This window comes from Lasiodiplodia theobromae (assembly GCF_012971845.1).
Source record: "Lasiodiplodia theobromae strain AM2As chromosome Unknown scaffold_45, whole genome shotgun sequence".
Taxonomy (NCBI): domain Eukaryota; kingdom Fungi; phylum Ascomycota; class Dothideomycetes; order Botryosphaeriales; family Botryosphaeriaceae; genus Lasiodiplodia; species Lasiodiplodia theobromae.
In genome coordinates, this window is record NW_023336525.1 from 137730 (window position 1) to 164112 (window position 26383).

The 26383-nt window shown below is 56.2% G+C and overlaps 8 protein-coding genes across 8 annotated transcripts; 5 read left to right on the plus strand and 3 right to left on the minus strand.

Moving 5' to 3' along the window:
* Positions 1–1355: 1355 nt before the first annotated feature.
* LTHEOB_11151 (Armadillo-like helical protein) lies at positions 1356–4921 on the minus strand (the record flags this gene model as incomplete). The annotated part of the gene is made up of 3 exons (XM_035507876.1): positions 1356–4215; positions 4271–4389; positions 4463–4921. The coding sequence occupies 3 exons, from the start codon at positions 4919–4921 to the stop codon at positions 1356–1358; spliced, it is 3438 nt and encodes a 1145-aa protein (XP_035366727.1).
* A 508-nt stretch (positions 4922–5429) lies between these two features.
* Positions 5430–6218, plus strand: LTHEOB_11152 (Pbsp domain-containing protein; the record flags this gene model as incomplete). The annotated part of the gene is made up of 1 exon (XM_035507877.1): positions 5430–6218. One exon carries the CDS (start codon positions 5430–5432, stop codon positions 6216–6218), a length of 789 nt encoding a protein of 262 aa, XP_035366728.1.
* A 278-nt stretch (positions 6219–6496) lies between these two features.
* Positions 6497–7433, minus strand: LTHEOB_11153 (Haloacid dehalogenase; the record flags this gene model as incomplete). The annotated part of the gene is made up of 5 exons (XM_035507878.1): positions 6497–6690; positions 6748–7173; positions 7225–7260; positions 7319–7331; positions 7383–7433. 5 exons carry the CDS (start codon positions 7431–7433, stop codon positions 6497–6499), a joined length of 720 nt encoding a protein of 239 aa, XP_035366729.1.
* A 760-nt stretch (positions 7434–8193) lies between these two features.
* On the plus strand, positions 8194–10686 carry LTHEOB_11154 (uncharacterized protein; the record flags this gene model as incomplete). Its single annotated transcript, XM_035507879.1, has 1 exon — positions 8194–10686. The coding sequence occupies one exon, from the start codon at positions 8194–8196 to the stop codon at positions 10684–10686; it is 2493 nt and encodes an 830-aa protein (XP_035366730.1).
* Positions 10687–12782: 2096 nt separating this feature from the next.
* Positions 12783–15986, plus strand: LTHEOB_11155 (KH domain protein; the record flags this gene model as incomplete). The annotated part of the gene is made up of 4 exons (XM_035507880.1): positions 12783–13322; positions 13401–13664; positions 13724–14185; positions 14241–15986. 4 exons carry the CDS (start codon positions 12783–12785, stop codon positions 15984–15986), a joined length of 3012 nt encoding a protein of 1003 aa, XP_035366731.1.
* A 773-nt stretch (positions 15987–16759) lies between these two features.
* Positions 16760–17484, plus strand: LTHEOB_11156 (Rhodanese-like protein; the record flags this gene model as incomplete). The annotated part of the gene is made up of 2 exons (XM_035507881.1): positions 16760–16966; positions 17146–17484. 2 exons carry the CDS (start codon positions 16760–16762, stop codon positions 17482–17484), a joined length of 546 nt encoding a protein of 181 aa, XP_035366732.1.
* A 1756-nt stretch (positions 17485–19240) lies between these two features.
* LTHEOB_11157 (Glucose receptor Git3) lies at positions 19241–20542 on the plus strand (the record flags this gene model as incomplete). The annotated part of the gene is made up of 4 exons (XM_035507882.1): positions 19241–19427; positions 19482–19600; positions 19657–19792; positions 19845–20542. 4 exons carry the CDS (start codon positions 19241–19243, stop codon positions 20540–20542), a joined length of 1140 nt encoding a protein of 379 aa, XP_035366733.1.
* A 3581-nt stretch (positions 20543–24123) lies between these two features.
* Positions 24124–25606, minus strand: LTHEOB_11158 (Monooxygenase FAD-binding protein; the record flags this gene model as incomplete). Its single annotated transcript, XM_035507883.1, has 4 exons — positions 24124–24510; positions 24562–24941; positions 25000–25268; positions 25317–25606. The coding sequence occupies 4 exons, from the start codon at positions 25604–25606 to the stop codon at positions 24124–24126; spliced, it is 1326 nt and encodes a 441-aa protein (XP_035366734.1).
* Between the last annotated feature and the right edge of the window lie 777 nt (positions 25607–26383).

The following is a 26383-nucleotide window of genomic DNA, read 5'->3' on the forward strand; positions in this document are numbered from 1 at the left end:
CGGGGGAGGGTAGGGGGCAGCGAAATGCCGTGCTGGCAGCAGCACCCCCCTGGTGGCGTTTCCTCGCGGATACACACACCCCACCCTTCTTGCAACTGCACCTCGTCCGCCATCTGCCGGAACCCGCCCGTGACATTTACCCCTCCCTTCATCCACGTGCTGAGGGCCTGAATCGCTGCAACATGTAAGCAGCGTGTCTTACTGACTTGTGTCCGTCATGAGACCCGGCGACTTACATGATCTGTATTGCCTTTCGCGATCTTGGCTGTTCCTTGTCCCTCTCTTCCTTTTCGCTTACGTGGTTGATGCTGTGCGTGCGAATGGAAATTGGACATGTCCTCAATTATTAGCAAGATCGCAATTTCTCCTGACCCTTTTTTATTCCCGTAGGCACTGTCACCTAAAACCATGGCTCAGCTGTACCGTTGACCGTAGCTCAATAACCAGAACAGAAGCCGAAGAATACATACTAGTTGAAAAAGCAAAGGCCATTCCCCTCCTGAGCCATTATTGGGAGGCCAAAATTGGAACGATTTCTCTGGGGCCCAATTTGCCTCTTCCCCAACTGGGCATTTCATGCAACTAGGCGTCCATCAAATGCCGGAACAAAAAATAAGAAGCGTCAGCAATCTCTACCTCACCTGACAACCCTCATCAGAGCTTATAAGTGAATCGCCAAGTCATTGCCTAAAGAAAACAAAGGTCGTGGAATTAAAAAAGGACTATACTCCCTATAGACTGAGACACGAAAAGAAAAATGAACAGGAAGCGTAAGAAGAAAAAAAAAGGTTCGACAACCAAGAACCATGGAAGCTAGGTATATTAGTCCAGAAACGCCGCCAACGAGACTCACCCTATAGAGTCAAAGAACAGACCAGGAAAGATAAGGAAGGTGGTATGGTATACTAAGAGGCCAAAGAGACAAAGGAAAAACCAGCAATGGGGCCGAAAAGAGAAGAATGCCAGAAGAGCAACCTCTGCAACCACCAGCCCGCTCGTGTGCAGTAGCAGCTCAGTAAAGAATGACCAAGAGTGATAAGGAAAGACCCGCCGTCAAAGGTGTGTATGAGTTTGAGACCGCCAGCCCGCAAAATGTCGTCACCGAATCCCTGCCACCAGCGCCGAAACTTTTATTCGCTTCTTCTTTACTTTCGCTGGACGAATGGAACGCTTTTGTCCTTGCTGCATGCTCAACGCTTCTTTCAAACACGCCAATGAACGCCCCCCTCCTTCATCAATCTGCGCGTTTTCCGCTTTTCAACCATCCGTGCTCCCTAGCGGGTATCTAGATCAAAGGAATAAAACCCATCCATGGTCCTTGCGTTTTCATTTTTTTTTCTTGGTTTTGACTCTTGTTATGCCTTGCTGCGCCTCGCGAGATAGTACGTGATTAGGTTGAGATGGCCCTTGTCAGCACCGCTCACGGCTTTCCAAAAGCCGCCGTCCTGCTCACCCCCAAGGCGCTCGTGCAGCTGGACGCAGAAGTCCATGTCGGCTCTGCGCACGTCCGGGTCGAGACTGCCTAGGAATTTAACAGCCAGACGTCCCAGCTGCTGAGCCTGCGCCTCAGAGACTGGTACGCTCTTGGCGGAAGATACCTGCAGCAGGCTGGAGAGGGTCTGGAGAGAAAGAGTAACGGTACGCGGAGAGGGGGATGCGGAGGCCGGGCGGCTCTGGTCCGAAGATACGGCAGAGGCAGGGGAAGTAGGAGTGTTCGAGGAGTCAAGGAATTCAAGGATGCCGGTGATGAGATCAGAAGGATGGCCGTACTTCACAATTTCCTCAGCCGTCTTCTCGATATCAGTGGTAATGTGACTGGCGGTATCCCACTGAGCACGAGAAGCAAGGATGGAGCAGAGAGCACGGGCGTAGTACGGGCTCGACTTCTTGCGGTGGAGGACCAGCATGGCCCGGATCGTGCCGAGGACTTGGGTCTTCAAGTTCTGGGCCTTGACATTCGGGGTCTTCGTATCAATCGGCGCCTCCAGGTATTCAAGCAGAGCCATCAGAAGCTCCCCAAAACGCTGGTCGTGCTCACCCCAAATGTCAAGGTCTCCCTTAACAACATCTTGAAGACGACGGAACCCGTGGGCATCAAGTGTCTTGGCTCGGATGCGCTCAATACCACTAGCCAGGAGTCGGCGAGTGCGAAGAACCTCTGGCCTGTCTTGGGCAGCATCCTCAGTGCCGTTCGACTTTTGGCCTTCCTCAGTGCGCTCGCCCTCAGGGGTCCCGCTGCTCACCCGGCGGTCACGGTTCTGCTCATTAACAGGCAGCTCTTCCAGGACTGGCTTCTCATCGCTGGATGGTTTCTGAGATTCGCTGGCAAAAGGATCTTCGTAAACCTTGACCTCTTCGGTAGAAATAGCGTCATTGATTGAGGCACGTTCAGGCGACTTCGACTTCTGGTTCTTGTTCTGCGTTAGGGCGCGGAGTTCTGGAGAACTGATGCCAAGGCTTGCTGACAGGGAAAGCGGCCGTGGTGAGGGGATCTTGGATGGGCTTGCGTGTGGGGAGAATCTTTGGTTTTCAGATCGAGAGAAATTGACTTTAGGGATTACCATCGTGAAGCTGTCATCATCGTTCTGACCAAGTCTACCTTCCGTCATGGCGTGGTCTAGCGAAGGACGCTGCCTGTACGGCATGACCATTGTTAGATCCTCTGCCTTTGACGGGCTCGCAGTCACGCTGTCTAGGCTTGGAGACTTTTGGTGCATGGCTTCCAAACGAGACTTCGGCCTTGGCGGGCTGGCGACGGGGCTGTTCTTATTAGACGGCGCACGAGGTCTACCCTTCAAAGTGCTGGCCTTCTTGGTCGTTCCTTTGTCAGGGCTACCAGCCGGTGTCATAGACGGGGTCTCTGCACGTTCGACATTCCTGTTCCTGGAAGCATACGGGTCTGCAGTCTGGGGTCGAGGTGCCATTCGAGGCCGACGAACGGGCTTTGACATCAAGCTGCCACCTCCGCTGGCAGAGGAAGACTTCTCACTTGGGGTATTCCTGGATGTCGACATCGCAGACGGGGGACGTCCGTGCACAGACTTTGAGAGAGAGCCGGCAGGGCGGTCTGCGGCACCAGGCTTGGCCGGGGAAAGGTTAGCTTGTGCGGAGCTTGGGCGCTCTGGCATTTTCCGTGCCGCGAGAGCAGCTTTCCTCTGCGCTGCGATGGTGTCCTTCAAAGAAGACCGAGAGGCTTGTGATTTGAGCTTCGAGACCGTACCCTTACCGCCGCTTGAGCCGGCGGGAGCATTGGGGTTGTTCGGGTCCTTCTGGAGCAATGATTGCGCCTTCGCATCCATGGCCTCCATAATAGCCTCAGCCCTGTCAGGCCACATCTTAGAGAAAGCCCAGTAAGTTGCCCTGAAGTTCTCGCGGACCTTCGGGTTGGCATCTGCAAGACCCTTCTTGATGATGGTGACTGCAGAATCCAGGCCTCCGGCATGCTCGAAGTGGGACTTGTGTGAAGCGTTTTTCTGAAGCAATGTCTTCAACCAGCCCGCTGAGAACGTCCGTGGCTGAACATTCTTGTCGGCAACAGCAAATCCAACGTGTTGCATCATTCTGTTCGTGTACGAAGCGTGCGCAAAAATGGTGTCAACCGTCGCATTGCCATTCTGCGCAGCGATGTTCTTGGTATTGGCGCTCATCTTGATGAAGTTTTGCAGCATGATCTCGACCATGGGGTCAATAGCAGGGCCAATCGTCCGTGCGAGTTCCTGCACCAGCTGGCAACCATTGGAGGCGTGAGTTGTTCTCAACGAATTGCAGACCTTCAGAATGCCATCCCGCAGGCTCAAAACTCCCGCGACGAACACGGACTCGTGCTCTGTTGGCGCGTTTCCCTTGAGCATACGACGAATCTTCAAAACAGCCTTTTCTCTAGGTAGCCAGTTGTGCTCCGTCTCCCTCCCCTCGAAATGCTGGTGCATGTCTCTGAAGATATCTTCCAACTCTCTATGGCCGTACACATACATGGGCTCCATAGAAATCGTCTCCGTCGGCGGTGGCCGTGAGTCCGCACTAGAATTGTCGGCGGGAGCAGATTCTGACGGCAGGATGGGCATTGTGGGGAGCGATACAAGAGGTGGCTTGGCATCCGCGTCGGTAGCTCCTGGAAGACCGAGGTTGGATATGATGTAATTTGCGATCGTCTTCCGCACGTTGTGACTGTTCATCTTTTTCTTCAGATCGTTCTTCGCGTGATCAGGCGCGTTCCTGCATATTCGTGTCAGCAAGTTTTCTTGTGCAACCTGCCCGCGCGCCGACGCACTTAAACAATTCCACGACGGCAGATTTCGCAGTCTCTCTGACCATGCCGTCGGAATCTTCCAGGTTTGCTACCAAGTATGGAACGAAGCTCTTGAACGGGAGGTTGTCGCTAGCGTGCATCTATGCGGGGTCAGTCTGTTTGTAACACCACAACAGAGGGGACTTGGGCGCGCGCGCCTGATTGCTGACTGACCTTGACGACCCATTGCATGGCGATTTCTTTTGCGCGCGAGTTTGTGCCGCCCAAAGCGCCCTCGCGGACTATGCCCTCGACGCCGGCATGGTTGTAGGGCCAGATGTCAGACAGCGCCTGCGAGGCGGCATTGCGGTGGCTCTCGCGCGCATCGCCCAACCGGTCAAGGAGGACGGACAGCAGCTGGTTGGACTGCTGCGTGACAATCTGTGTCTGGCTCTGCAGGTTAAGGCGCTTGACAAGGTGGCCAAGGGTTGAGAAGCCGGTGGACACGAGCGTCGACGAGGTTTGGGCTGCGATGGCAAGGCGCACGCATTCGAAGATGTCCGTAGTGCACTCCTGGGGAACGCGAAGATGCTTGATGCTGCTCTTGAGGGTGTTGAATTGCGTCAATTTTTGGTCGATCGGAGCCGAAGGCTTCTTCAGCGTAGCCAAAAGGCTCGCTGCCTGTTCCTCCATGGTGGCGTTGGCGCAGGCGGTGGGATGGTGTTCTGTTGACGCTGAGAGTTGTTTGGGAAAAGCGGCGACCAGCCGACTGCTGCTGGGGCAGCGCCTTGATCCCGCCCCACTCCGAGCTACCCTCGCCCAACCCAGGGCCTCTGCGCGCACCGATGGACGTGCTTGCGCGGATGATTAGACCCCCGGTATCCCTTCGCGGATGCCGCGCCACGGGCCTGGAGCACTGCTCGGAGTTCGTATTGCTCATCGGCGAACCTGTCCATCTCGCGCGTTCTCGGCACTGGTAGGACGCTCTCGCGTCTCCGGTGTGCGGCCACGACTTGTGCGGCGCGCGCAGCTTCACGGCAGCCTGGCACCAACCTCGTCCTTTGCTCCCACGCTCCCCACATCCCTGCCTGACTCGACCGTGCCCTTGCGTATATCAGCGCTGCCGTTGCCAACGTCCCGCCACCTGGGTCCACCCGAGCGCACTATATCCAGCAGGTACCGCACCGCGCTACCGCGAGCCATGCCTCTCCCTCCCGTCTACTTCCAGACCATGACGCCCGTCCCTACTCCCGAGGCGAAGAAGCCCGTGCCGAAGCGCAAGCCTCTGCTGCGCCTGGAGGTGCGCGACCTCTCGCACGAGGGCACCCGGTCTTTCCTCGCCCACCTGGATGCCTCACAGGTCCTCGAAGAAGCCGTCTCCAGCGTGTTGCAGCTGCTATACTCGCCGCACGCCGACATCCCGCCTGTCCGCTCCATCACCCTCATCCTGCGCTCCATGGGTGGCGTTGCATACACTACAGGAAAGGACATAGACAGCGATCACAAGGAAATCCACTTCTCGCTTGATTACATATCGCACATAGCCAAGGACCGGAGAAAGGAGGAGATGCTGGGTGTTCTACGGCACGAGATGGTGCATTGTTGGCAGTGGAACGGCCTGGGGACGGCACCGGGTGGCTTGATTGAGGGCATTGCGGACTACGTGCGCTTGAGAAGTGGCTTCGTGCCTCCGCACTGGAAGCAAGAAGCTGACGGGGACTGGGACGCCGGCTACCAACACACTGGCTATTTCCTGGATCATTTGGAAAAGACCTACGGCCATGGTAGCGTGATGGCTATCAATGAGTCTCTACGGAGGAAAGAGTATTGCGAAGATACGTTTTGGAAAGACCTCTTCGGAAAATCTGTCAAGCATCTGTGGAAAGAGTACGGGCGCGCGCTGAAACGCGATGACGACTGCAAAGACGAACAGAAGACAAGCCCAGAGACAACTCAGAATAGCGAAGATGCCCCAGCTGAAGCAACATGACCTACACCAGGGAACCTGCGGACGCTCTACGATAGCTCAGTTCTACCCCCCTCAACTCGGATCTAAACAATACTATCATCTACCATGGCCAACTTTGCTGCAATCCAGTTGAGATTCTAGAAAAAGATAAGACAATGTAGATGGCCGGCCTGAGCCGGAAATATGACCGTTAAGCGTAATGAAGTGCGCTTATGCAATCATCCAGTTGTTCTATGTCCGGGGTTTGATTACTCTCCGCACCCAAGCGAACTTACTAAAAATACTGCGCGAAGATCGGCCTACGGGATCGACTTGAGAGGTGGGTCATTGGGAGGCGTCGTGAAGAACTGTGGAAAGATGGTGCGGAGCTCCTCGAGATGATGGATCTGGTACTGTGCTGCCTGCTGAGCTGGTGCCGATTCTGTAGATTCGACGAAGTGCACGGCGGTCCAGCCAAGCTCCTGAGCTGCGTGTACGTTGGAGGCGGAGTCGTCTGATTAATTTCACTTAGATGAGCTCAACATGAGATTGGGATATACGAGGCACGCACCAACGAAGTAACAATCGTCTGCCCTCTCGACGCCTGCTTCTTCCATGGCCTTCCGGAACATGTCCGTGTGCGGCTTGCACAAGAACCTCTCTGCGCCGTAGTCGCAGTAAGTGATTCCTTCGAACAAGTCGTCGATTCCAAGAAGCTTCACAACCCTCTTGCCGTGGTTGACGTAGGCGTTAGTGAAGAGCCAGAGCCGGACCTTATCCCGATCGATGTCTTCCAGCATTTTCCGTAGCTGGGGATTCGGCTTGATGACCTGTTCAAGGGGCAGAGCGTCGTCGACTTTGCTGTTGTACTCGAGAGGGTCGACCTTGTGATGACGGACAAGACCCTCGATGGCAAGACCGTAATCCTTGTAGTACTTCATATGCAAGGTGTTGGCCTCTTCCTGAGTGAGGGACAAATGCGCCTGGAAGTACTTGTCTGCGTGATTGTGAGTAGAATGCCCACTCGGAAGATGATCGGGTAACGCACCGATAAGATCGGACATCATGTTGGCGACGCGCGTGTCTGCAGCGAGCAGCTGTTAACCCTACATTCCTACGGGTTGCCGTAATAGGAAGCCTACTTTTGGAGTAAAGCTGCAGGGGTAAGCAGTCATCCGAGATACGAGGTCACGGGACGGGACATACACAGTTGTCGATGTCGAAGAAGAACACGGGTTTGCTTGAAACTTGGGCCATTGTTGCGGCAGTGAATGCCCTGGGGCTCTGGAACGCGCGACGTACGCCGGAGTGCTGGGAGGCAAGAAGTGCGGGGCAAGGTTGGCAGCGAAGAAAGAACTGCGGCCGAGCGAAGAGTGAGACCATATGCCCTTCCACAGCACGTTGTTGGGCGGTGTCAAGAAGGAGTCACCAGCAGGGAGCCGCTCATGAATCATGCTTAAGGCCCTCGGCGCTTCGGCACCGCCTCCGGCAGAATATTCTACTACGTACGCCAGCTTTGGGAGCGCCGGGTAATTGCCCTTGCTCCCAGGTGCTGTTGCTGGATGGATAATACACATTCGTTGTCGTTTTACTCGGAAGAAATTCAATTTGCTGGACGGCCCTGGACGGGAAAATGCTGCGGGTAACTCGATAGCGCTGAGGCAGCCTTGTGAAGCTTGGCGGCGCTGCGAGGCCGACAATGCTGGTGCAGAGCAGCTCTAACTGGGGTCAGGTCAATCAGCAGCGTGGTATTTCCGTAGATGACTATTGCGAAAATACACTGATGAGACTGAGAAGGTTGACAGTCGGAGACAGCACTGGCACTGTTGGGTGCTCGGAAATGGCAAGGCGGCCGGGCGGACCAATATTTCGATTCGGCGCGGTCGACACCTCCGTTCCTCGCCCTTCAAAACTCCACCGGCTGCCACGCGGCACCGTGAACATTACCATCGATCCCTCGCGCTTGTGCATCGCTTGCACCAGTCGCATCTGCGCGTGCATCCAACCAGACACTGACATGGCTTCCGCTGTGCCAGCACTGCCCGTGCAGGCCAACGGCGATGACCAGCATCCCGACCTGGAGACGCGCCGCCTCGCAGACTTCTACCAGCAACTGCTGCAGTTGCGAGATGAGGTGCTTGCGGGCAAGCACCCGCGGCTCAAGCTCCCTGACCATGCTCTAGAGAAACTGCTTCCGCAGCCCCATGGCCGGCCATCATCTACTGCTCGCCCACCATCCAACGCCGCCCTGAATGGCGCCGCCCAGCATGCCTATACGCACACGCCGCACAGCACCAGCTCCTACAACTCTACCCCTTCTACATCTTTCGCTCGACCTCAGAGCTCCCAGCGCCCACCAGTCCTGAAGCCGTCCTCGTCCGGGATTGATCCGGTACTTCTGACAAAATCTGACGATCTTGTGCGCGCCGAGATCCAGCTCAAGCGGCAGAGAATCGAGCGCGCGCTCAAGGATCAGGTGGATCAGAAGCGCGTTCAATCTCGCGACAGAGATGGCGGTGTTGATGCTGAGCCGCTTGACGTTTCAGACGTGTTGACCAAAGCCCTGGCGATTGCTCAACCGGTATCTGGCTTACGTTCAGAGACTAATTCCAACAGCCCGACCAGTGATTCCTTCGATGAAAACTCGTACTACTCAAGCCAGGCGAACAGCTGGTCTTCTAGCGACCATGACAGCTCGGGAACCACGAGTGCCGTGGAGGTGGCAGGTGTATCATCAAGCAGCAAGGCTGCAGCGGCGGCGCCGCTGAACGGTAATGCCGAGACAGATGCCCAGACTCTTTCTCAGATGGAGCTGCACGACGACATGGAGTTGATTGAGGATGGAGACGAGTCCGACTACGAGCCGCCAGGCGCTGAAGCCTTCACCACCACCGCCCCTCCACCGCCTACCCATGGCCCCGTTCCAGGTCAAAATCCAAACAGCACCCATGGTTCGCTTCCCTCCCCAACAGTGCACGTCATTACGAACCATATTCAGACACCAGTGGCTCCCCAGCCAGCCCGCGTTTCACCGCTGACGTTTGCCAAAGTACCTGGTTTGGATGCGGCCCGAGGCCCCGTTGCTCAACCGCTCGCAACGAGCGCAAACTCCTCCCCCAAAAATGGTTCCCGCGGGAAGGGCAATGGGAATCGAAACGAGAACTCACCCCGTTCAGGCCGACAGAGTCCCGCAGCGCCTCGTCAACAGAACAATTCGCGGAAGCGTCGCAGGGAAGCCAAGGAGGCTGAGAAGGCTGATAAGCAAAGGCGAGTGTCGAACAACAAGCGTGTTGCTGATTCTCCGGAACCATACATCAAGGAAGAACCGGTCTCCCCACCCCCGCTCGCTGGCCTGGCAGAACCCGCCCAAGACGCAAGACGCAGGACCACGCGCGCTCTGCACGACGATGTCGAGATCGTGTCACCCAGGGACGCGCATCATCCCGTCTATTACATGGAATACGAGCAGCCCGCACCAGCCCCTCGATATGAGCTTGAGCCGGAAGTCGTTCGGGTTCCGTCGCGGATAGCATATCGGCGGGCTGAGAGGGACGATCAGGACTTGAGGAGGATGGCTAGCATCCAACATGCAAGACGGCCATACTCACCTCCGCAGCCGGGTCCGTATGAATCTGTGCGCGCTGTATCACATGCTTATTTTGACGGCCATGCCACCCCGGTATTCCGGGAAGGATCTGTTCGGCCTGGGGCAACTCGGTACATCCGTTCGGAAAGGTCGCTTTCTCCGCCGTATGCCATGGAGCCCTACCAGAGGATTCGGTCTCCGGCCATCATGGCTCCTCCGCCTGTTCCAAGACGTGTCGTCATGGATCAATATGGCAACAGGTACTATGCGGAACCAGCCATGGTAGACAGGAGGGCCTCGGTGGCGCCAGCTCCACGACGTGCTGGCGAAGAAGTGCTTTATGAACGTGCACGGACTCGTGAACCCACCATGCGTCCGGTTGCACGTGTGGAGCCCTATGAGGAGGATGAATCATCGCAAAGAATGCTACCACCGCAGCCGCGCAGATATGTTGACCAGCCGGAGCTTGAGATTGTAGAACCGCACCGTCCGTATAGACAGCGGGAATACTCCATGCGTCCGGGAGAGCCCCTGAGAGAAGAACTGGTTCCGGCACAGGAGCCTCTGGAGAGGCATCTGCCTGCTCGTTACGAGGAGATGCCGCCGCCTCCGCGAGGCGAATACATCGCCCGAGCTTACAGCGTCCGGCCGGATGCTGTTCGGCGGGAAGTCCCTGCCGAATACATGTCTCGGCATGGCAGTGTTGCGCCAAGCGGGGGCTACGCTCGCAGAGTGGAAGCTCTGCCTCCCGGATACCGGGCTGTCAGTGTCGTGCACGAAGGAGATGGATTCGATGAACGTCGGTACGCGTACGCTCCGACGCACCCGGCGCGTCGGTATGTGGACGAGCCGGAAATTATCGAGGGCCCTATGGAGAGACAGGAGTACGGCGGGGAGCCACGCAATATTGCATACAGGTACTGATGAGATACGTTCACGTTGGCATAGCATGATGTTTGTAAAATTGGGGTGGACTTTTGGACTTTTTGCATGGCATGGCTTGGTGCTGGGCGGGCCTTTTGGTTTTTGTATTGTTCTCGTTCGTCTACTAGCTAGACCGAGGATCCGCAACGGATTTGAACGGGACTCGGCAGCATCATCATCGTCATCATATGTATACTTTGGCTCCTGTAAAAACAGCGTGATTCTGGTTGGATAGAACGGAAAGGAGAAGCTCATGGTCCGATGATAGACCCCACTGAGCGGGCATTGTGCGTAATGGGTGCAGGCGATCTGCACCTCTTCTCCACATGACTGACGGAGGTGGATGACAAAGAACGGGCCCTCCGCCGTCTCGCATTCGACGATCTAGCCGTCGAGTATCCCCGAGCAGCGCCGACTTGTTCGGGTCGGTCCAGCTGGAGGGCCGAAGCGCAAGCCGGCTCGAGATCCAAATGCCTCACGAAGGAACAGCGTCTTGCCTGGTTTGGGCATGACGCATTTTTGCACTCTGGCGCAGGCGTGGCTAGCCTCTGGCGGGGCTTGGGCGACTCAGGTTCGTTTGTTCTTCGGGCTGGCCAGCGTCTTGCAGATGTGAAACGGCCGCCTTCAGAGCTGCAGCGAGGCGCGTGGAAAAGCCGCCGGCGCCCTGTCGTTCTGGGCACACCCGCTCGCAATCATCAGGCTACTACTGGTGCTTGCAGGGCTCCACGCGCCGCCTTAGCTGCAAGCACATAGTCATGTCACAGGGAAGGGGCGCGAGCGACAAGCCTTTCAGCAGAGACAAGCTCGACAGTTATCGGCGTCCGCACTGACACGCGAGCGATGCCGTCCGTAAGCAGAAGCTGGCTGGCTCATCCGCTCTACTGGCAGTGCTCGAACCGTGGACAGGCTTTTAGCGCCGCGCATAGTGCAGCCAGCTGGGAGTGCCAGGGAGCCTTCGGGCTCAGGCATTGATGACGAAACAAGCAGCCGGGGCTTCCGCGTGCCGCGAGAAGCGGCCGAATCAAGGTGGGCGAAAGGCATGCTAAGGCAGGCGAGAGGCTCAACGCAGCCACTCAAAGGACAGCGCAAGGCTTGCACGTGAAGAGAAGGCCACAAGGCCGCCGTGTCGCTGCGTGCCCCTTGATCGTCGAGTGAGCATGATTATTGTTTCTTTTTTTTGCTGCTGCTGCTGCTGCGTGGCCGGGCAGCTGTCCCAATGCAATTAAGGTTCGGGAGACGGCATCGTTCTGGCATTTTGAGCCCGCGTGGGACGGGAGCCAGACGGGCTCCAGCACGCGGAGAGGTGCGGCGATGGCCGTGGCTGGTGGGTGTCTTTCTAGCAGCTACTGTGGACCGGGCGGCCAGCATCGCGTGCGGAGAGACGCTCGACGGCAGCCGCGCTGGAAGCCGCCTCCCTAGTGGACAGGCGCCAGAGTCGTAGTGTACCTGCATGCGACCACCCAGGCAAGACAAGGCGACAAGACGAGCGCCAGGGCTGGGTGCCGCTGCTGATTGCTGGCGGTGGCTGAGCAAGCGCTCGGAGCAGTGGGCAGACGTCGCGTGCTCGCCGTCGCACTGCTCTCGTCGGCGGCGGACGAGGGGCGTGAGGGCGGGAGAGCCAGGCCGCCAGGCCGCGAGCCGGACGGGGTGGGCGACTGGCCATGTTTTTCGGCGGTCTAAACACGGCAACGCGCCCAGCTGCACGCATCCCTCGACGGCCTCGCGGAAACGGCGCGGCCCTCGAACAGTGCCCAGCGCTGGATGCACCCGGGCGACGACTCGGCGCCGGCCGCTGCGTGCTCTGCCTGCCTGTGTTGCGGCACGCAGGGCGTGGTGTTGCTGGCAGCAGGATCTACGCGACGCACAGCCCGGCTCGCGCTTGGCGGCCTTAGGTTGATTTCATCGAACGAACGCTCCCGGGCGATCCAGTCGTGCCAGTGGCCGGCCGTTCGCCAAATCCTACGCCCTTCTCTCGCTCCAACGTCCACCACCCCAGCTCTCCATACCCATCACCTCACCACCACCACACCCGCACCACGCCTCCCCTCCCTCCTCCATCGCCTTCCTGCCAGTCGTGGGGCGTGCAGCCGGCCACGATGCACAAGATATCCAACTTCACCGGCCAGGCCCGCCATGGATGGGAGAAGATGACGCCCTCGATGGGCTTCGGCATGTCACGATCACATAACGACCTCCCCAACCAGCCCGTCAAGCGCCCTTCCAACGCCGCCGCCGTCACGCCCACCATAACGCCCGGCACCTGGGTCAACCTCTCCTTCAACGTCCCCTTCGCCTCCAACCTCGCCGGCCCTGACGCCGACGATGTCATCTACGCGAGTCCCGGCGCTTTCGCCCGGTGGGTCCGGCAAGAAGAGGCACCTGATGGCGCACTGCCGCCGCCGACACACACGCTGCCCGTTCACGTCGCCAACGTCGAGAACCTGCGCGCATTATGCAAGCACCTGAGTGCCAGCACCAACGGCCAGCTCGAGGCGACCGTCGTGTCCTCGGAACCAAAGCCGCTGCCAGGCCTGCAGCGCGTCACCACCCTCGTTACGAACGTCTGCCTGTCGGGAGAGGCCGAGCAGGTGCGCCAGACTCGGTGCCAGATCCTGAACGAGACGCCGATTTCGCTGGTATGTTGTCGCCCGGGAGAGGGCCCGCCCGGTTGTTTAAGCGCCACGGATGCTGACTTTTCCTCCCCCGGCGCTTAGCGGTGTGCCACTGTGGACGTAGATTACAGCTTAGTGTTTGAGAACGATGGCGTCAAGTCACAGGTCCTGAACCATCTTGATGAGATTTCCAAGGTTACCAAGGCAGATATCTTCCTGCTGCAGCCTAAGCCCATCGACATCGAGTCTGCCAGTATCAACGGCACGCTGCACGATGCGGAGCAGCGCCTCAGGTGCGCCATTTACGGCGATATGGAGAGTGCAGAGCACGCGAAGACGCGTGTTCTGATCATGATCGATCAGATTGTACGTGACGTGCAGTGGTTCGACTCGCGTGATGCACTTGCTAATCGATTTTTGCTTAGCTTCAACGCCATGTCGATACCATGAAGCTCGAGCTCTCCATGCACACGCTCATCTGTGGGCGGGCTCGCAAGAACATCAAGTTGATCGAGTCTGCAACTAACACGGCCATCTACTTTCCCCCGCCGTTCCCTCGCTTGTACGGTTACACGCCACCAGGGGCAATCCGGCGGCCTGAAGACGAGATCATCATCACTGGCGAGAACCCCGATGACATCTTGCAGGCCAAGCGGAGGCTGCATGACCTTGTCCTGAGCACCCGGGCGTTTGTGAAGGAGGTCATTGTCACCACCAGCAAGATCGACAGCATTTTGCTCGAGCGTCTCGACAAGGTTCGCAAGATTATCGAGAACAACGGCTCGTATATCTTGCTGCCCCCACTGGGATTCCAGCGCGGTCCGATCCGCGTGCAGGGAACGGATGTTCTGAACGTTGAGCGGACCGTGCGGGAGCTCATGGCATTGGTACGTTTCCATATATGTCACTTATGCCACTGCACGCTTGCTGATCATGATACAGGCCGGTCAGTTCTACAGCGCTTCGTGGTGCATCACCCACCCCGATGGTCACCAGAGGCCTCCTACCCCGGACGACGTGCGGGCCATGCTGTCGGATATTTGCATCAACTCTGGTGCTGAGATCAGCTTCGAGAGGTTGAACTTCCACATCAGTGGATCTGACGATGCTGTGAAGGCCGCCATGATGGTCATCAACAACATCCCTTTCGTCCGCAAGTCCCAGTACCAGATGAGCGTCAAGATCGAGCTGGCCAACGAGCACAAGGAGTTCGTCAGCGGCAAGAAGAACGGCAAGATCAACAAGATCATGAGCCAGAGCAATGTCCAGATTGTCTTTGATGGCTTCAACGAGTACAACTTCTACATTGTCGTCCGCGGCAACCGCTACGACGATGTCAAGGGGGGTCTTGATCTCGTGGAACAGGAGATGCCTGCGGCAATTTCGTTCCACGTGCCTGACCAGTACCACAAGCGCATCATCGGTATCGGTGGTCAGCACATCCAACGCATCATGAAGAAGTACTCTGTCTTCGTCAAGTTCTCCAATGCGATGGATCGCGGCGGTCTCGGCAAGGAGGAAGACGACATCAAGGTCGACAATGTCATCTGCCGTACTCCTGCTCGTAACGCGCAGAACCTTGACCTCGTCAAGCAGGAGATCATGGACATGGTTGAGAAGGTTGACGCCGAGTTCGTCTCTGAGCACGTCGTCATCAACCGTCTCTACCACCGTGAGCTGATCTCTCGCATGTCTGATATCGAGGACCTCGAGAAGAAGTGGAACTGCAAGATCGTCTTCCCGAGCACCGAGCAGGCCAGCGATGTCGTCACGGTCTCCGGCCCCGAGTACCAGGTGCCCCAGGCCGTCGATGAGTTCTTGGCCATGGTTCCTGAGAACCACGAGATGACTTTCATGGCCCCTGCCGAGCTGAAGGACTTCCTCCGCTCCGAGGACTTCAAGAAGGATGTCGTTCTGAAGATGAAGACCCAGTACAACATGGACATTCATCTGCACGACACTCAGCCCGGCCCCGCCGATGCCCCTGACCGTACGATCGAGGCTCTGGTCATGAGCTACACTCGCAACTATGCTGGCGGTCTCAAGGACGCGATCGACTTCCTGATCGCTCGCCTTGTCGGACACGGTCTGGATGTTACCCAGATCATCAAGGGTGCTATTCCTCGTCCGAAGTCCGACTCGTTCGAGGATAGCCTGCCTTACTTCTCGTCCAAGGTTCTCCAGCCTGCCGAGCCTCGTCTTGACTCGACCGACTCGCCGACTCGCTCCGTCTTTGGCGATGACAACCACTCGATCCACGAGCGTGTTGGCTTCCTTGACCGGCTCCGCAAGCCTGGCAGCATGTCGTCCTTCTCGTCGTTCATCGAGCGCCGCAAGAACGGATCCAACTCCCCCGGATCTCTGTTCACGCATGCGTCTCGTAACGCGTCGAAGGCGTCGCTGGTGTCGCTGGAGTCGACCAACAGCTACCGCAACCCCTGGAACGACAGCGGTATCAACTTGCCTGAGGATGAACACCACCACACCAATGGCTGGCCCGTACCGGCAGCCCCCGGCTTTGGCTACCACTCGAACTCTTCCAAACTTTCTTTTCACACGCCCACTACTACCGCGGCGCCTGGGGACATGACACCCCGGTACGACCCCCGGGCGTCGGTTGACAGTGGGCGCCCTAGCACTTCCCATTCTGCTTCTGGATACCCGGCCCCGATTGGGCCTCCTCGTTGAACCAACAAAAAAGAATTTAGCCGTGCAGCCCAGAAAAGCTCTTTCTCTCTTCGTCGATGAAGATACCCCGACTGACTACGACGATTGAATACCCATCACTTTCCCTCACCCTCGATACCGAAATCTGGCTATGAAAGACAATATACCCCGGGCGAATCACAAAAAGCGAATGCTGCTTTTCGGTCGTCGTTCGTCTGTATGTATGCGTGGTGCTTGTTGCGTGTATGCGGCGCGGTTGCTATCCTCTCAGTTCCGTCGTTCTACCCGGAGGCGTTCTTGCTGCTTTGATTCGTCTGCTTTCCTCTCCTAAGGCGCTAAAAGAAATATACCAATTTGCTCTTTTTGCTCTTTTCCTACCTAACCACTTGCCTACTGTTTAGCCGCTCGTTACCCCTCGGCGTTTGATAGTGTGTTTTCGCTTTCTGCTTTATACTATAACCCTACGAAATAGCGGTCGATGATGGAAGAGCTTTGGGCGATGGTGTGGCTAGCGCATACGTAGTCTAGCGTACACATGATAGATGACCCGACCCCATAAGCTGCGATTGGATGCTAAGATGACGTGCGTGACGGTGGTCAATGCCTGCCCCAATTGTTGATCTCCCGGAGAATGACGGCGACTGGAGAAATTCTAGAGCTGGTCACGTGGTTGATAAGTAGCTCGCGTCGATATGACGCAAAAAGTCTGGGGAAGCTGCGCGACCCTCCGAAAGCTCTCTCCGACCGCCATCCAACATCATCCTCCACCCGTTGCACCTCAAAATACCATCGCAATGGCTTCCCGACGAGCATTGATGCGCTTCTCTCTGCGCTCCGCAACTACGGCTGCTGTGCGTCGTGCGGCTCCCCTACATTTCGCCACACCTGCACGCGCGTCGAGCGCCGCTGTCGCCCAGCCCGTAGTGCAGAAGCAGCTCACCCAAATCCGGTGGCACTCGGCCGAGCACGGCTCGAAGTCCAAGGTCTACGACTTCAATAGCGTAAGCGTCTTATCTTGTCTCTGCATCTTCCTCTTCGTACTCTAGCTTAAGAAGATCGTTGCGTCAAGCGCACGACTACCATGCTCGATCCCCCAATTCACATCTTACCCTCGCGATTCCCCATCGCGAAGAGAGGAAGATAGATTAGTGACTGATCGGTATCCTTTCCAACCACATAGATCAAGAAGCTCCTCGAGAACCCCGCCCCCGACTGCACACTGATCGATGTGCGCGAGCCGCACGAGTTCGCCGGCGGCTTCATCCCGACGGCGTATAACATGCCGATCGCTTCGGTACCCGAGGGCATATTTCTGCCGGCCGAAGAGTTCGAGGAGCGCTTCGGCTTCGAGAAACCTCCGGCGGGCAACGAGCTCGTGTTCTATTGTAAGGCGGGCGTGAGGAGTAGCAGCGCGGCTCAGCTAGCCCAGCAAGCAGGATATGAGCGCGTGGGCGAGTATAGGGGGAGCTGGCTGGACTGGGTTAAGAATGGCGGGGAGACGAGCGAGGGGCCGAAATGAGTTCGTCAATCCATGAGTGGGGGACTTGTAGGGTAAAAGGAGATGCTGGATGTTGGGGCTCTGCGTCTGGAAGGGACCACACAACGTGGGCTTCTATGAATAACTCGGCAGGGAACCCTTCCGGTTCCAAAATTCCGGTGAGTCTAGCTGTCCCATGGCGGCGTGGTCGTGCCAAGCTGATCTTCTTTTCGATCAGTGTGAATACGTTTCAAGGCACTCCTTTTGATCACATTCCCAATGCTTCTCGTGTAGCCCTAGTTCCAGGCCGTGGGCCCGGAAACACCGAAATTCATACGTCATATATTAATACCATCAACTATATATGTCCTTACGTACCCCCGGGTATGCGGCACCGTTATATTGGGTATGAATTTCATGAGCCTTACCACACTCACGGAAGCGGTGACACCGTCGTTTCATATAACCTTATACGGACGTTCTGGCGATCATTCAGGGCTTGAGATCTACTGCCAAGAGGACCGCAGCAACTACGAGGAGGAATATCTTCTCGACGTGCGCTCGAGTATGCGCCGGACGGGTGGTTTCTCGGTCGTCGCTTTCGACCACTCCTGCAGGCAAATCACAGAGTTTTTCCGGATCCTGGTAGGTGTTTGTTATACTCTTTGAGTGTCTAATTGTTCTTTTACTCAGGGTTTTGTGCTTTGGGCATGTTAATCGGTGAGGGAAATCCCACTGCGGACATATATTGATATACAGTGTGAGTTGACTTAACACACAGATGCACGATAAATACCCCGATGATGTACAGCTGAGCTATTATACCAGAACAGCAAGTGTTCATCTACATACTTGTTCAGTATAGTTCGTGTGCGATATGGAAACGACAAGCAAGCCAAGACCGACACTCTCTCGCTTGGCCGTTCAATGTCTCGCAAAAAAAGAAAAAGTTTCTCCGTTGCTCCGAGGGTCGGTATCCGAGTACTGCGCGTCTATCTCCGTTGGGTGAATGAGTGGCGCGGCGTGTTTCCAGCTGTTGTCGGTCGGTTGGACTCGGGCGCGCTCTCGGATCACCCTGGCGGCCTAACCACCACGCTGCTCTCGAGGCTCAACTCCTGCACGACTCAGTATGGTCATCATCTGTGGGTTTCCCGTGGTGTTGGGCCTTGGACGCGTAAAAAAGGCAAGCGGAAGCATCTCCTTTCATATAGGAACATGCCGCTCCCTTCGCCTTGTGGCTTGACACCCTCGTATTCATTCGCTTACCAGTCTACTCGCGACGTCTATTGTTTCGTCACAGTAGATCCCCCAGCATGACCGTGCGCCTACATTCTCTACTATGAGGGTGATTTCCATAAGGCGGGCACTTCTATATACGTAGGGCTATCCACGATAGCATGACTTTGGAGAGGGTGCGTTACAGCGGAAAGAGCGAGCCTCTTCCTCGATTTTATTTTTTTTTTCGATTCTTCATTTACAGACCAACTTTCATCTCCCTGGAGGAGTGAGACTATTCATTCTTTTACAGACCTCAATTCATAATCCAGGAGTCGGCGAGTAAGAGCGTGTGGCATGACGCGGCATCCTAGTCGGCTAGCTATTTACGAACGATAGAGAAAGCATAGGGAAAAATAACCATGGTAAGGCCAACCTCCCTCGGAATATTCGAGGCCCCCACTATCGTTCGACCCTTTTTCATTTCATGTGGCGCAATGCTTTCTACGAGCTCTCCACCGCTGAAGTAGCAATAATTTTTCACGAGTCACTGTTTTAACACCTTTCACTCCAGTATCTGAACATGATACGCAGAGCACGAGACATTTTGGACTATACCACGGGCTGGGACCCGGCTATCGCCATACCCACTTTAGTGGGAAGTCTGTTGTCATTCTTCGCTTCGAGCATTGTCATCACACTCTGGGCTGCGTTCGGTGCGGAGCGGAGGTCCTTCCGGTACGCACTCATCCTGAACCTTACGGTAGCTGGTAAGTAGCAGTCCACTGGTTCACCTCTCGCAACTCTGAGCTCACCGTACATAGAGTTCATTAATTCTTTGAACAACTCGATATCGGGGCTATACATCGTCATCAATAAAGGAAAGGCCCACGACGGGCCGTCATGCGATCTAAACGGTTGGATAGGCCAGTTTTCCGTGCAGGTAAGTAATCAATGAACTCCAAACCATTCCGGCAATGCGCTTATGCAGGCTTCTAGGCGGTTGACTTCTCAATCTTGGCCATCGCGGTCGTTACACTCCTGACGATTCAATTCAAGTCGTACATCCTGTACGCCCCGACTTACAGAAAGGTCCTGATCTGCCTGTCCATCTGGATCGTCCCGCTCATCACCAGTGCGTTGCCCCACCCCCCACCAAATGTCCGTGATTCTCACATTGAGCACAGGCAGCACCGCCCTCGGCCTCAACGTCATCCGACCCGTGTCGGGCAATTGGTGCTGGATCTCGGGCGAACACCGGTACCTGCGGTACGCGCTGGGCCACGGCTGGCGCATCGCCATCATCATCCTGACCTTCTGCATCTACGTCTACGTCTTCGCGTACATGCACCAGCGGCTACGCATGCGCGACAAGTCGGACCAAGCGCGCACGTACTCGTTCGACTACGGCAACGGCGCCAACGGCTTCGAGATGAACTTCTGGCTCGCCAACGGCGGGCCCGTGAATGGTGGTACCGGTGCTAGGGGCCAGGCAGGGACGGGGAAGGGGGTGGATGATGGCGGCGAGGAAGGCTTGCCGCTGCCGCCGCCGAAGGCGTTTGGAGGCGCGGCGGCGAAGAGCGGGGGCCGCGACGAGGCGGAGGAGAAGCTGATTGCGCCGCCGAGGATGAGGATCAGGCAGACGACGGATATCGACAAGGACGTGTGGCGGATGGTGCTGCTGAACTTGTATCCGGTCACGTACTTGATACTGTGGCTGCCCGGGATAGCGAATCGGATCGTCGAGGCGACGGGGAATTACAGTCGCCCGTTGGGGATCTTGCAGAGCTCGACGCAGTATGTCGGGTTTGCGAATGCCTGCGTGTACGGCTTTAAAGAGCATTGGGATGATATCAAGTACTGGTGGGGAAAGTTGAGGAGTTGAAGGAGGCCATGAAGGACTCTCGGTGTTTGGGATCTTTACACTCTGATGAACGGAAAGGCATCGGTACATGGTTGGCGCTCCCGGCGTGTAGTGGGTAGAGGTGTACTTCTGGTATCAATTCCCTATGTTTTTTTATCGCACCCACAGGCAAGCCGAAACTTTGCTTTCCTTTTTTTTGTCTTCTTCCCCTGCGATTACTATCTGCCCCGGACTATATTTCTGACTAAGCATAAATGTAACCGCCCCCACTCTAGGCAACGGCTTCAGCTTCGTGCCAACTCAACAACTCCTGTCTCAAAACTTCAAAATTCATTTCGATAGGCGCTTGACGCGTTGCTTCAACGTCCACCCCCACAGTATTGCGGTTTTTAGTGACTCTTCTTAGCGTTGCTGCTACTGCTTTGTGAATGCGTAGATCAACCAGCCATTCTTATCCCAATCTTAAAGAATTGGGCTCAAACTTCCACATTCCTCTACCCCAGCCAACATGGAAGAGGATTATTGCCAATGCAAGGTTCCGGACCTCCACGGCATATCTGGCGGAGTACTCTGCTACGGATGTGGCAACCCACCCCAGCCTCTGGAAGAAGGAGACCTGGATTCTTTGGACAAGTCATACAGGAAAGCTTCCTGCTTTCATCACAAGCCTTTGGTCAAGTCGAGCGACTTCCGCTTAGTACGCCTTTTTCCTGGCCAGGGCCAAAGCCCAATCGTGTGCCATGTTCTCCGTTTCGGGCTGGAAGAGCATCCGAGATATGAGGCAGTCTCATATACTTGGGGCAATCAGGAAAGCCCGAAGCAGATTTTCACGCAATCCGGGTCTCTTTCGGTGACTCCCAGCTGCCATGCTGCACTCTCCGACCTGAGATATTCGGATGAAGATCGCTACCTTTGGATTGACGCTGTTTGCATCAACCAAGCTGACAATCTCGAAAAGAATCATCAGATTCCGCTAATGAAGAGGATTTATGCGGAGGCTGACCGGGTTTTGATTCATTTGAGAAATGTCTTCCAGTTGGATGCTCGCCCTTTTTTCACGGCGCTGAAATTGTTGCAACCCCTGGACCTCCCGGACGGTCAAATTATCACTTCTCAATTCTTATCCGAGCCATGGTTTTCAAGAGCTTGGGTCTTACAGGAAGCTACTGCCGCCCGATCTGCACTTATCATCATGGGCGTAGATACTATTGATTGGTCCTATATTTCAGCAGGTCGCCTACAAGCTCTTGGAGTCAGGGCGGTCAATTGGGAAGACCGGATTCCGCCTGCGCTTTTGAACAAGGAAAGAAAACCATTGCGAGACCTGCTTTCGCTCCTGAACGTGGCACGGAGCTGTTCCTGCACAGACCCACGAGATCGCATATACGCCTTGATGGGCCTCCTTAGAAACTCTGCAGATTTACATCTGGTTGCAGACTACAACAAGCCAGCTGAGGATGTCTACGCGGAAGTGACAGCCCAAGTCATCATGAGATACAATCATTTGGATATTCTGGCTGAGGCTTCCAATCTACCTCATCTTCTACATGACGCTGTACATGACGCTGCGGAAAGCTTCACGAGTGTGCATGGACTGCGAAGTATATTGCAGCTACGTGCGGTCCCTGCAGAGTATCGTGTATTTGGGCCCTCAATGCCTATACTTGCGGGTGTCGAAGCTTGGGTACATGCTGCGGAACTGATGAGTCTTCCAAAGACACCCCAGCAGCAGGCGAGATGGATCGCAAATCTAAAAGATGAATGGAAGAACTTGAAAAGGACTGTTCAGGAAGTCTCAGCGAAACCGAAAACGAAGCTTGATTTCTTCCCGTGGCACCCAGAGGAAGAAGCGCCTCTGCCAACCTTCTACTCTCAGCTGGAAGTTTCGACAATGGCCGAGGAGATAGTTCTCGGCAAGAATATACTCCATTCTTCATTCCTCGCCACGTGCTCGATCAACTCTACGACACCTCCAAATGAAACCGCACTTACAGCTGCTTTCAACGCCCAAATTCGCCCTCTGCCTCGGAATATAAAATTGCTCATCCGCGATGCCCTGTACCTTCACTACATGGCAGTTGAGAAAATCCAAGAGGAATTTCGCGCTTCCAAAAAGACAGCTTTGTTATTCGAAATGATCGGACTCGAATCGGACGATTTGGCAAAATGGAGGTCAGCAATGACAGAAGAGCAGGTGCTGCGCTTGCCTTCATGGGTTCCTGATTTCCGAACCCATCCAGCTCTGCCATCACTTGCCAACTGGAGACCGAATAGAGCGCAAGGGACTGGAATCACACTAGATATCGGTAGTGCGGGAGATGTCGGTACCCTTTCAGCCAAGGTGCTCAAACTGGACTCCATCATAGACTGTGCTCTCCAAGATGGTCTGTCAGATCCAGACAAACTTGAGTGGAAAGACTCGACTGGTGAGACCGTCAGCCACAATGCTCACAGCTTCTACCAGATGTTTTCTAGCACTTTCGACCAAACGCACTACGGGAGGCTATTTGCAGACGTTTGGAATTTTCGGCAGGGTCGGAAGTTTTGCCCAACTGGACGATCATTCGCCATCGCTCCTGCCTCGGCTTCAGTGTCCGATGGTATATACTTTTTGTACGGTGCAAATGTGCCGTTCGTTTTGCGAGCAGTCCCTGATCAGGATGAGACGTTCCACCTTCTCGGAGAGTGCTACTTGCACGGGTGTAGGGGGGCACCATTCGGTCATGATTACCTAGAGCTTCTCGGAAGTTACAAGCAGTGTTTCAGCGCGTCTGCCGTAGAGGATCTACCTTGGGAGACTGCCCATCTGGTCTGATGGTCCAAATAATTTGTGTTTTCCGGGCCACTTGAGTGCGAATTCTTGGTAGATTTAGATGCATCATCCTGGACTTCTTGGCCTCTATTGTTATACGGACGAATCCGTATTCGTAATTGAGCCTATTTGTGCGCGAGGCAAGAGACGCAACAACAGTGCATTTGCTTTCGCTTGCGGTTTCAGTGTACACGCTTGCAAAGCAAGTTCTTCCGCAGCAATGCCTCAAGCGCGGCTATTGCCGCGTTCCCGACTCAGGTAAAGGCTGGACCCATCGCATGATGGTCAGGCAGGTGGGTTGAGCCACGATTCCGGGCCGATACGCCAGTCATTCTCCAATCACTTTCGTCGGCAACGATTGCGATTGGCGGGTTCGGGAGACCGTAATTATTACCGGTTCTGGAGTACGTCTGCTCATAAATCCGATAGATTCCGCATCATTGATTGGACCTCGCATCGGTTGCATAATAGCGCGCTTGTGGCTTTCCAAAATCTGTCGATTCTTATAGTATAGCGGCGCCGGCTATAGTGTCATGTATACAACAAGCATTACAAGCTTCCGCAAGCAGCGGAACCGTCCCTGCTTGCGAGGGCGGTGCGGCAACGACTCATCCAGCACGGTCAGGGCTCTCGTCTCGCCTATGAATGCCTTCTGTGTGTCACTAGTATCTCCTTCCCAAACGCCTTTCGTCTTACCTTTCTGCCACACGACCCGCTTTTACGGGCCACCTGCGTCATTAACTACCAGTCGTGGTCGCCCATTAAACCCCCATCATTTTCCCGACTCACTCTACAACCTCGACTCGACGGCCACCGGCTGCGCTCCATCGGCAGCCTTCGCGTCCGGGTCGGGCAGGAAGTCCAGCCACGGGCCGGCGCGCGAGAAGGCGGCGTACAGGTCGGCCTTGCGGCCGTCGGGAATGTAGGGGCTGACCCAACGGCTGGCCATCTTCAAGTACCAGGTGTCCTGGGCCTCGTAGCGAGTGACGACGCCGGACAGGGAGACAACCGTCTCAGCGCGGCCGCGGTGGTTGGCCTCGTATGTGGCCTCGAACAGCTCCTTGAGCTGCGCGACCGACGGCTGCGGCGCGAGCGAGAGCAGGGTGCGCAGCCCGTTGGTCAGGCGCACGATGCCCTCGTAGGCCGTGTTGGCTCCGAGGCCGGGGTTGACGGTTGCCTTTGGGGAGTGTCAGTTCAAGATTGTTGGTAAGGAAGAATGTATATATACCTTGTGCACAGCGTCTCCGACCAGCACGACGCGGCCGTTGCTCCACTTCTTGCTCACGCCCTCCTCGAGTGGGGCCAGGGTCGCGCGCACGCGGTTGTCCCACAGATCCTGCAACGTGTATCCCGGGCCCAGCACCGTCTTGCCGTATTCGGTAACCACCTTGGCGGCGTCCTCGTCGGTGAAGCGCGGCACGTTGGGCATGCGCGACACCTTGTCCATCTTGACGTAGAAGAACCAGAAGAGCAGGCCGGGCACGCCCGCGGTGGAGAAGGACGAGTGGTAGTCGTAGTAAGCGGTGTGGATCATGCCATCGGGCATCATGGGCTTGCTGGGGTCGTTCTTGGACACGCCGAAGAGGCACTTGTACTCGGTCGTGAAGCCTGCGAGTGGGGCGTGTCAATTGGCTGCCTTCCAGAAGGGGATTTTGGCGAGTATTACCCTCCTTGATTTCCTTGGCCAGATCGGGCTCCGTCTTGGCAACCTCGTCGGCCATCAGGGTCCTGACGTGGCTGTGGATGCCGTCGGAGCCAACCAGGATGCTGCCCTCGATGGTCTCGCCGGTGCTGGTCTTCACCGTAATGCCGTTCTCCGACTCGGTGTAGCTCTCGATGGCCGTGTGCGCGCGGACCTTGGACTTGTCCTTGACGTGGTTGTAGAGGATCTTGATGGCCTCGCAGCGCTCCAAGAAGACCCACGGGCGGCCCATCCTGCGCCGAAATTAACACAAAGCTGGGCAGGAGACAATGCTGGCGTACTTTTCATAGATGTCGGCGAACAGGCGCGAGTCTTCGAAACACTTGCAATTCTCGTCGAAGTGCTGGCGGTACATAATGGGCACAGTCGTGTTCTTGAAGTCCTCCCACACGCCCAGCTGCTCGAAGACCTTGATCGAGTGCGGCTGGAAGCCGATGGAGGCGCCCAGCTGCGGCCCAATCTCGCCCTTCTCGAGCAGGACAAAGTCAATGCCGGCAGCCTCGAGGCAGAGGGCGAGCATCAGGCCGCCCAAGCTGCCGCCGGCAATGATGACCTTGAAGGAGGAAGACATGGTGGGTTACCGAATGGGGTGGAGTGAAACTGGTGGGTTATGCGGGGAGGTTCTGACGTGCTGCGATCCCCGGACGTTCGGGAAAGTGTGGGAGAAAAGGCCGGACGAAAGAGGGCATTTTGCTGCTTAAAACCTCAGGCAAGGTTAAATAGTCTGTGCGGATGAATCGACGAGCTGTGCATCAGGCCACGCGTGGTCTGGTGTTGCTCACGATAAGTAGCTGCGGCGTGGCTTCCAGGTTTGTGTTATTGCGGCCCCCGCCATGAATCGATAGCTGGTTTCAAGGGCGGTGATTGGCATTGCCATGACAAGAACAGGGCGATCTAACTTTTTGGGTCCCTATACAGCGGGTTGTGCAGAAGCAATATGCAGGGGAATAACAGACCAATGGGGGATATGCGGCTCCGATGCGGCACAGCGTGTCTGTGCGCGAAAAGCTTGCTGGTGCCTGCCGCCGGACAGAGAACAGCAGGAGCGTTCCTGGCAGACAGCTCAGGCAGGCGGCCCACAGCAACACAGAACGACCACGCGATTCTGAGACAGATTCTTATTCATGAGCACGATGTCGGCCATGAAGGGGCGGCTGACGACGCAGGGGCACCATGGTACACCGCACGCGGTCTGGCCCCAGGCACCCAGGGTCCGCAGCGGAGCGAATCAGCTGGAGATGCGCCGCGCAAAAACGGCGGCGGCGCGGACGGCTGCCGGCTCGAGCGGCTGCAACGGTAGCCCTCCCGCGCGTGGGACCACCGGCCTCTTTTCTTCGCCGGCTTTACT